The 11,368-nt window shown below is 40.2% G+C and overlaps 1 protein-coding gene across 12 annotated transcripts in view; it reads right to left on the reverse strand.

The window, feature by feature from the left end:
* CARMIL3 (capping protein regulator and myosin 1 linker 3) overlaps positions 1-11,015 on the reverse strand; it is a 101,792-nt gene extending 90,777 nt beyond the window's left edge. For 11 of the 12 annotated variants that reach the window (XR_011319993.1, XR_011319999.1, XM_069761797.1 and 8 more), the window contains exons 1-2: positions 10,570-10,738; positions 8,490-8,587 (exon numbers count right to left, since the gene is read on the reverse strand). Coding sequence is in view for 10 of the 12 variants with exons in the window: in XM_069761797.1 (XP_069617898.1) it covers positions 8,490-8,587; positions 10,570-10,609 (138 nt within the window). In the remaining 2 variants the exon portion in view is untranslated. Of the gene's footprint in view, positions 1-8,489; positions 8,588-10,569 lie in introns of all 12 variants that reach the window. The other variant, XM_069761796.1, reaches the window with a different exon arrangement.
* Between the last annotated feature and the right edge of the window lie 353 nt (positions 11,016-11,368).

The following is an 11,368-nucleotide window of genomic DNA, read 5'->3' on the forward strand; positions in this document are numbered from 1 at the left end:
GGAATGTTGGGTATCACTTGGTATATCTTTATTTGTGTTATTGTCACAGTGGCAGTGTGGTGGGGGGGTGGGGGTTCTTGGAGTTGACGCTGATTGGTAGGGGGAAGGAATTGGAACATTATTACAGGCAATTTAAAATGTGGTGGGGTTTGATCTGGCATTTTTTGGTATGGGCTCTGGACGGGGTTTTACCCTGGGAGCCGTTGGTGGTTTTTCTCTTCCCGGAACGGGATGTACGGTGCCCTCGAGCTGGTGATTTACGGCTGAGGGTAATATGGTGGTCGCTCTTCTTTTGTGGGGTTTTGCCAGATCTTTTAGCTCCAAGAACCCTCCCCTCAAATTTATATATTGTTGTATTACTGTTTATGTTATTTTTGTTCATAAAAGTTGGCCGCTGTGGCCAAAATATCCAAAAGAATATAATTGTTTTTGTTTTTATTTAAGGAATGGGTTGGGACAGTGGGTCAGAGTTTGGCGGTTTAGGATTACACACAAAGGAAAAGACCGTACTAGGCATACGCGGTCATGTCCAAACAGGTTTTTTTTTACCTTAACCCTAGTCATTGATCAGAATCAGACTGCATAGTATACAACAAATGTATGTGATTAGAATCAAAATAAATTAGAAAATGCAGTTCATCTTCCATTAAATGTTATAACATGCTGAAACTAAAGCAAGTAAATACCCTATACAAGTTTGATGAAAGGCGTCCTAACTTGCCAATTTCGGCAGAACCAACTAATCATATGATGTATATGAGGCATCCTGACTTTCCCACAAGGTTAGAATTTTAATGCCTGATCCTTTTGTTTTTGCGAGAATTAAGTCGCTGCCAATGGAATCTGGCAGTGGCTTTTTCCTCTCTCCCTGTTGAAAACAGATGAGTGCTTGCCCAAGCTTAACTATTAAAAGACAAATACTATTCATGTACAATTGATGCAAAATGCTTTCTTACATGAAACATCATTTTGTGGGGTAGTAGCGGCTTGGTTGACACTCTCCTATTAGGGCATTCATATTATATATGTCCTTAAAAGGGTTGTCTGGTGTTGTGATACAAGTCTGCAAGCACTCAGGATGAGATCTCGTTGCCAAAATCTGAATCTGAGCATGCTAGCGGCCATTTTCCTGGAGGCCACCGCATCGCAGCAATGGAGCTGCAGGGGCCTCCGGGCTTTGTCAAAATGCCGACGGAGCCCACCCGCAGCACAGAGTGCCACTGCCCCAGCACAGAGCGCCGCCACTGCCCCATCACAGAGCGCCGCCACCGCAACACAGAGCACCGCCGCCACAGCACAGAGCACTGCCGCCACAGCACAGAGCACCGCTGCAGCCCCAGCACAGAGCGCTGCCACCACAGCACAGAGCACCACTGCAGTCCCAGCACAGCGCTGCCACCACAGCACAGAGCGCTGCCGCAACAGCCTGGGATGGGATTTCCCAGAGGCCATCACACCAGCCTGGACCACTGAACAATCCCTGTGACCACTCCTGCACCTGTGCCTATCTCCCCCCCGGTAAGCTGAATTCGGACTGTAAGACGGACCCCCATTTGACACATTATTTTTTTTCCCTATTTTCCTTTTGGATGCATCTTATGGTCCGGTGCGTCTTATAGTCCGAAAAATACAGTAATCTGAAATGCAAATGATTAAGCCCGCTGCACAAGAATATTCAGCATTTGTCAAAGTTCTCATTATGTTACATACACAATGCCTTGAGAAAGTATTCATACCCCTGAACTTTTCCACATTTTTCAAGCTATATCCATCAACTTAAATGTATTTTATGTGATATGAAAGTCAAATAAAGCAATGCATATTTACCTCAAAGTATAGGTGTCCAGGAGTGGTCGGCACCTGGACACCTATATTTTGAGGTAAATATGCATTGCTTTATTTGACTTTCTGTCACTTATTACCTGTGTTTGACAGCATTTATAGGACCTATGGTCTAAATCATGTGACACTGTGTCTTATTTTTGTCTCTGCCAGCTAAAGGGATATTTTGTGGTATCTTGATAAAATTATTTTATTTTATTTCATTATATTTATAGCACATGCACTTTATTTATACTACACTTGATATATATAGACTCATTATATCCCTTTGGAAGCAGATAATTTATATTAATATTGTGGTGTTGTCTACATACTGCTTTGCCATTTCCAGGTGTCCCACCCCTATTTCTGTTCCTGTTTTTATGTATTCCCTCTTGTGCCATACCTATTGGATTATTTATATTACTATTATTGTGTATTTTTGAAATTTTTTAATAGAAATGTATTTTTAACCCATTTGGGAATAGTTATCTATTTTCAGTGTTTAATTATTTAAAAATACAAATTCGAAAATTGTGAAGAGCATTTTTCATTCAACCCACTGATTCAATACTTTGTAGGATCACCTTTTGCTGCAATTACTGCTGCAAGTCTTTTTGTGGTATGTCTCTACCAGCTTTAGAGGCTGAAATTGTTGCCCAACTAGCTCTAGCTCAGTGGGATTGGATGGAAAGCGTCTGTGAACAATAATTTTCAAGTCTTGTCACAGATTCTCAATGGGATTTTAACTCTGACTTGGCTATTCACACACATGAATATGCTTTGATCTGAACCATTCCATTATAGGTCTGGCAGTATGTTTAGGGTTATTGTCCTGCTGGAAGTTGAACCTATGCCCCAGTCTCAAGTCTTTTGCAGCCTCTAACTGGTTTTCCTCCAGGATTGCCCTGTGTTTAACTACATCTATCTTCCCATCAACTCTCACCAGCTTCCCTGTTCCTGCTGGAGAAAACCATCCCCACAGCATGACGCTGCCATCGCCATATTTGACGGTGGGGAATGGTGTTTCAGGGTTATGTGCAGTGTTAGTTTTTCACCACATATTGCGTTTTGCATTTAGCCTAAAAAGTTCTACTTTGGTCTCATCTGACCAGAGCACCTTCTTCCATATGCTATCTGTGGCACGTGCATTACTTTTTGTATACTGCAAATGGGACTTCTTATGGCTTGCTTTCGAAAATGGCCTTCTTCTTGCCACTTTTCCCCAATGGCAAGATTGTGGAATATTTACTAATATACTAATAGTTGTCCTGTGGACAGATTCTACCACATGAGCAGTGGATCTCTGCAGTTCATCCAGAGTGACAATGGACCTCTTGGCTGCTTCTCTAATTAGTGCTCTCCTTGCTTGAGATGTCAGTTTAAGTGGACGGCCATGCCTTGGGAGCTTTGCAGTTCTGCCATACTTGTTCCATTTTTGGATGATGGATTGAACAGTGCTCCGTGAAATGTTCAGAGCATGGGCTATTTTTCATAACCTAACACTTCTTTCCTCTTCTCCACAACTTTATCCCTGACCTGTCTGTTGGGTTCCTTCGTTTTCATGATGCAGCTTGATCCCAAATCTTCTCAAACAGAAGATATGACAGATGTAGTGATACTGAGAATAAATTACACACAGTTGTACTCAATTTTCTAATTTTGTGACTTATGAAGGCAATTGGTTACTCAAGATATTATCCAGGGGTATCAGACTACAGGGAACTGAATGTCAATGCATATCACAATGTTCAGATTTATATTTTTCAAATAATTAGAAAACCATGTGTCATTTCCTTTACACTTCACACATACTTGCCACTTTGTGTTCATATCTAATATACAAAGCTGAATGTGTGTATGTCCGGGATTGGCATCTGCACCGTCGCAGCTACAGCCACAAAATTTTACACACTCACACGTCTGGACCCCGAGAGCGTCATAGGCTATGTTGTGAGGCAAAATTTTAACCCCGCGCGTTCCAATTCCCCAAAAAATTTTGCCCCTATCTACATAATGGGGAAAAAGTGAAAGGAAAAGTGTTGGAGGCGTCGCAGCTACAGCCACAAAATTTTGCACAGTCACACGTCTGGACCCTGAGAGCATCATAGGCTATGCTGTGAGGTGAAATTTTAACTCCGCGCTTTCCAATTCACCAAACAATTTTGCCCCTATCTACACAATGGGGAAAAAGTGAAAGGAAAAGCGTTGGAGGCAAATTGACAGCTGCCAGATGTGAACAAGGGGGACTTAAAGAGTGAGAGCGATGGCGCCAAAGAGTATATACCGTACAGATGCTAAGGTGGGGCCCCGACATGGAATACTCACCACACACGGGGATATGAACACACACACAAAAGGCGCCACAAACTACCACGTGCTTGAACGCTTATACCACCCTTAGCACACATTTCACCACACATACACCAACCTCGCCACATAAAAGTCGAAACACAAAAGTCGCCACTCAAAACTCGCCACATGCAAAACTAGGCTCACGCAAAACTCGACACACGTGCAAAACTCACCTCATGGAAAACTCGCCACACGCAAAACTTGCACACGCGGAAAAATTGCTACATGCACAAAAGTTGCAACACATGCAAAAGTTACCTCACTCAAAACTTGCACATACTCAAAACGCACCACACATAAAACTCGCCACGCGCAAAACTCGCCATGCGCAAAACTTGCTGCACACAACTTGCTACACTAACCTGTCACATGCAACTCGACACACAAAAAGTTGCTACACGCATGTCGCCACACAAAACTCATCTCACAAAAGTCGCTACATGCATGTCGCCACATGCAACTCAACACACACAACTTGACAAAGGAAACTCGCCCTAAAACACACACAAGTCTGGTATTATCCTTCAAAAATAAAAATCTGATTAATAAGCAGACAAACTACAAGAGCAACAAATGTACCATATAGGAAATACGGCAGCTGTCAGTCACATGACCCGTCTATTATGTGTATGTGTGAGCTAATATATACTGCCAGGGGGGAGGGCTTCCTGTTGGCTGGGGATTTATCAGGCTGCCAATTTAGTACTATATACAGGAGAGATGACACACAGGTATATACTATATACAGGAGGAGATGACACACAGGTATATACTATATACAGGAGGAGATGACACACAGGTACAGTGAGGAAAATAAGTATTTAGTCAGCCACCAATTGTGCAAGTTCTCCCACTTAAAATGATGAGAGAGGCCTGTAATTGACATCATAGGTAGACCACAACTATGAGAGTCAAAAATGAGAAAACAAATCCAGAAAATCACCTTGTCTGATTTGGCAAGATTTATTTTGCAAATTATGGTGGAAAATAAGTATTTGGTCATTAACAAAAGTTCATCTCAATATTTGGTTACATATCTTTTGTTGGCAATTACAGAGGTCAAACATTTTCTGTAAGTCTTCACAAGATTGGCGCACACTGTTGGTGGTATGTTGGCCCATTCCTCCATGCAGATCTTCTCTAGAGCAGTGATGTTTTGGGCCTGTCGCTGGGCAACACAAACTTTCAACTCCCTCCAAAGTTTTTCTATGGGGTTGAGATCTGGAGACTGGCTAGGCCACTCCAGGACCTTCATATGCTTCTTACGAAGCCACTCCTTTGTTGCCCTGGCGGTGAGCTTGGGATCATTATCAAGCTGAAAGACCCATCCATGTTTCATCTTCAATGCCCTTGCTGATGGAAGGAGTTTTGCAGTCAAAATCTCACGATATATGGCCCCATTCATTCTTTCGTGCACATGGATCAGTCGTCCTGGTCCCTTTGCAAAGAAACAGCCCCAAAGCATGATTTTGCCACCCCCATGCTTCATAGTAGGTATGGTGTTCTTTGGATGCATCTCTGCATTCTGTCTCCTTCAAACACGACGAGTTTGGTTTCTACCAAACAGTTCTACTTTGGTTTCATCAGACGATATGACATTCTCCCAATACTCTTCTGGATAATCCAAATGCTCTCTAGCAAACTTCAGACAGGCCCGGACATGTACTAGCTTAAGCAGGGGGACACATCTAGCACAGCAGGATCTGAGTCCCTGGCTGTGTAGTGTGTTACTGATGGTAGCCTATATTATGGTGGTCCCATCTCTATGCAGGCCATTCACTAGGTCCACCGCTGTGGTTCTGGGATTTTTGATCACTATTCTTGTGATCATTTTGATCCCACAGGGTGAGCTCTTGCGTAGAGCCCCAGATCGAGGGAGATTATCAGTGGTGTTGTATGTCTTCCATTTTCTTATTATTGCTCCCACAGTTGATTTCATCACACCAAGCTGCTTGCCTATTGCAGATTTAGTCTTCCCAGCCTGGTGCAGGGCTACAGTTTTGTTTCTGGTGTCTTTCGACAGCTCTTTGGTCTTCACCATAGTGGAGTTTGGAGTTTGACTGATTGAGGTAGTAGACAGGTGTCTTTTCTACTGACAACAAGTTCAAACAGGTGCCATTACTACAGGTAATGAGTGGAGGACAGAGGAGCCTCTTAAAGAAAGAAGTTACAGGTCTGTGAGAGCCAGAAATCTTGCATGTTTTTAGGTGATCAAATACTTATTTTCCACCATAATTTGCAAAATAAATCTTGCCAAATCAGACAAGGTGATTTTCTGGATTTGTTTTCTCATTTTGACTCTCATAGTTGTGGTCTACCTATGATGTCAATTACAGGCCTCTCTAATCTTTTTGTGGGAGAACTTGCACAATTGATGGCTGGATAAATACTTTTTTCCCCACTGTATATACTATATACAGGAGCAGATGACACACAGGTATATACTATATACAGGAGGAGATGAATTACAGGTACAGTATATACTATATACAGGAGGAGATGACACGCATATACTATATACAGGAGGAGAGGACACACAGGTATATACTATATACAGGAGGAGATGACACACAGGTATATACTATATACAGGAGGAGATGACACACACATATATACTATATACAGGGGAGATGACACGTAGGTATATACAATATACAGGAGGAGATGACATACAGGTATATACTATATACAGGAGGAGATGACATCCTGGTATATACTATATACAGGGGAGATGACATACAGGTACATACTATATAAAGGGGCGATGACACACAGGTATATACTATATACAGTGGAGATGACACACAGGTATATACTATATACAGGTGGAGATGACATAAAGGTATATACTATATACTGGAGGAGATGACACACAGGTATATACTTTATACAGGAGCAGATCATACACAGGTATATACTATATACAGGAGGACATGACTTACAGGTACATACTATATACAGGAGGAGATGACACACGTATATACTATATACAGGAGGAGATGACATACAGGTATATACTATATAAAAGAGGAGATGACACATAGGTATAGAGGAGGAGAGGACATACAGCAGGTATATACTATATAAAGGGGAGATAACATACAGGTATATACTATATACAGGAGATGACATACGGGTATATACTATACATAGGAGTAGATGACATACAGGTATATAGTATATACAGAAGAGATGACATACAGGTATATAATATATACAGGAGGAGATGACACATGGGTATATACAATATACAGGAGGAGATGACATACAGCATGTATATACTATTTACAGGGGAGATGGCATACAGGTATATACTATATACAAGAGAAGACATACAGGTGTATACTATATATAAGGAAGATGACAAACATGTATATACTGAGGTGAAAATGAGGGGTGTGAGGTGAAAATGAAAAGGTGTGAGTGCAAAATGAGAGGAGTGAGGGAAAATAGTGGAGTGATCGGAAAATGACAGATGTGAGGTCGAAATGACAAGTGTTAGGCTGGGTTCCCATTGCGTTATGGGATCGCGTTTAACGGACAGCGTTGCACGGCGAAATTAACGCCGTGCAACGCGTCCGTTAGCGCGCCCATTCAAGGCAATGGGAACGCGCATCGCTAGCGCGTGCCACTTTCGGCACGCGCTAGCGATGTGCCGGTGTTTTGTAGCGCGCCGCGGACGCTGCTTGCAGCGTCCGCGGCGCGCCCGAGGTCCGTTCCCCGCTCTCGCAGATCAGGGATCTGCGAGAGCGGGGACGTTAAACGCGACCCCAAAAATCACATTGCGTTAGCGCAACCCGCTAGCGCTTAGCGCTAAACGGATTGCTCTAACGCAATCTGAACCTAGCCTTAGGGGGGAATGAGAGGAGTGAGGGGGAAAATAAGAGGAGTGAGGGGGAAAATGAGAGGTGTAAGGGAGAAAATGAGAGGCATGATGGGAAAATAAGAGACGTGAGGTGCTATAACTAACCACAGATATTTACTATGCCCAGGCAACGCCGGGCTCTTCAGCTAGTATCACATAAAATCCCAATAAAATACATTTAAGTTTGTGGGTATAATGTGAAAAAAAATGTGGAAAACGTCTTGGGGTATGAATCCTTTTTCAAGGCACTGTACATAAATACTCAGATAGGTCAAGTAAACACCTGCTTGTACACATTGTATTTCATACTTCTACAGCAGTTCTACAGATAACATTTTAAAGCACTGAAATGCATTCATGTATTCAGGATTAGTAAGTAAGAATATGAAGCCATAGCCAGAGATGACAAGTACATCTGTGCTGGGACTCGTACACATTTGCTACTCACCAGTATCCTGTCTTCTAGCTTTCTTGGCCTGGTCTCTAGTTGCACTCTCTGGAGACGAAACTCTCCTCCAGCGCGGCTCAGCAGCTGTCTAATGCTGTCTGGGGAGACAATGTGAGACAATCCAGTGAACATATTAATACTTTAGAATGGAAAAGGGAAAAATAGCAGTAAATCTGAGCTATAATATGATATCTGCCCGGCTACAGATAGTAAGCCTTGTACATAGCTAGGTGGGAACCATTCCAATGCTACAGAAAAGCAGTACATGCTGAAGATGTGCAGTGTATATGCTACAGTAAGACGGAAAATGGCTAATGTGGACGCTACCAGCAACAGTTGTATTCCCAAAAATGGGTGAACACAGTAGACAAGTTACGGTAATATGTTTCGTAATTAACAATGCCTTTATAAATCATACACATACCACCCAGTTATTCCAAATGTACATAATACGTGCATTACAGAGGCCGACACTCAACACAATCCTTATAGCAATGCTCCACAGACAGATCAATAGATAGAAAAGATAGATAGATAGATAATAGATAGATAATAGACAGATGATAGATTATATATAATAGATAGATAATTGATAGATGATATATAATGGATAGATAGATAGATAATGGATAGATAGATAGATAGATAGATAGATAGATAGATAGATAGATAGATAGATAGATAATAGATAGGACAGTGGGCACTCTGAAGAGGTATGGATAATACTAACAAGTACCAGTCTATAAAAAAACAAACGACCGTTGAATGTCAAATTTAGCGGAGTACTTTAACAAGTGCTAAGGTTCAGACCTTTCATTTAAAAAAATATATACCGGTATATCTATATACATCTAAATGTAAGATAAGAATAATCATAGAACATAGTGATAATCATATGTACTGTGAGACTGATAAGCAACATAAAAGGGTCACAAAAAAGAATACACAATATACAAGGTAATGAAAAATATACATGAATGGACGATGGCGATAGATAGATAATAGATAGATATGGGATATATAGATAGATAATAGATAGATATGGAATATATAGATAAATGATAGATAGATAGATAGATAGATAGATAGATAGATAGATAGATAGATATGGGATATATAGATAGATAATAGATAGATATGGAATATATAGATAAATGATAGATAGATAGATAGATAGATAGATAGATAGATAGATAGATAGATAGATAGATAATAGATAGATATGGAATATATAGATAGATAATAGATAGATATGGAATATATTGATAAATGATAGGTAGATAGATAGATAGATAGATAGATAGATAATAGATAGATATGGGATATATAGATAGATAATAGATAGATATGGGATATATAGATACATAATAGATAGATATGGAATATATAGATAAATGATAGATAGATAGATAGATAGATATGGGATATATAGATAGATAATAGATAGATATGGAATATATAGATAAATGATAGATAGATAGATAGATAGATAGATAGATAGATAATAGATAGATATGGAATATATAGATAGATAATAGATAGATATGGAGTATATTGATAAATGATAGGTAGATAGATAGATAGATAGATAATAGATAGATATGGAACATATTGATAAATAATAGATAGATGATAGATAGATAGATAGATAGATAGATAGATAGATAGATAGATAGATAATAGATAGATATGGGATATATAGATAGATAATAGATAGATATGGAACATATTGATAAATGATAGATAGATATGGGATATATATAGATAAATAATAGATAGATAGATATTGGATAGATAGATAGATAGATAGATAGATAGATAATAGATAGATATGGAACATATTGATAAATAATAGATAGATGATAGATAGATAGATAGATAGATAGATAGATAGATAGATAGATAGATAATAGATAGATATGGGATATATAGATAGATAATAGATAGATATGGAACATATTGATAAATGATAGATAGATATGGGATATATATAGATAAATGATAGATAGATAGATAGATAGATAGATAGATAGATAGATAGATAGATAGATAGATAGATAGATAGATATTCTGGTCTCACCTTGCAGTGCTCTGCAGGGCTCCATACACAGCTGGTTCATGGCTGCTGCATTTCTTGCTCTGTCATAACATCAGCTGCATGCAGCCCCTGTGAGGACCTGTGTAGTTTCCTATGCAGTGTACCGGCTGTATATATATATGTATATATGTATATATGTATATATATATATTAGGATGTATTATATCTGTAGGGAAATATATGTGTGTCTGTGTTGTGTCCTACCGGTGAGGATCACACAGTGTATGGACACAACAGTCTTGTGCTGGCACCCATGTACACCCACTCTACACTATGCCCCTGTATGAAGCATATGCTGTCTGTCCCCCAGCTTGCCTGTATGGATCACTTGGTGGTCCGCTGGCTTCTATGCCTTCTTGTCTGTCTCTCTCAGTCTCTCACTCTGGATGTTGTGATAAAGGAGCAGATCCAGCAGCAGAACTGCGTATGTGAGAGCTGGAGAGGGAGACAGACAGGGTCTGTGCTGCTGGTGTGTGATGGTGAGAGGAAGATAGATGGAGAGGGAGAGTGTGTAAGATAGGGAGGCAGTGAAAAGAAGGGAAGCAGAGAGATGGGGGTGGCACATCGTGCCATTTAACTGCTTCTGCTTTTCTGAAGGAAAGCAGCTTTGGGGAATATGTACTTGTGTGGTAATATGGCTTTAAATACTAGGCTCTGTCAGAAAATCCTACAACATTTTTGTGGTGCAGATGTGTAGATTTCTTATTTTCGGTGCTGTGGTTTATTTAACTGCACAGGCCAAAATCACTACAGGAATCGGCAAAATATATAGGCTTGTAAA

The sequence above is a fragment of the Ranitomeya imitator genome, chromosome 1 (assembly GCF_032444005.1).
Source record: "Ranitomeya imitator isolate aRanImi1 chromosome 1, aRanImi1.pri, whole genome shotgun sequence".
In the NCBI taxonomy this organism is placed as follows: Eukaryota; Metazoa; Chordata; class Amphibia; order Anura; family Dendrobatidae; genus Ranitomeya; species Ranitomeya imitator.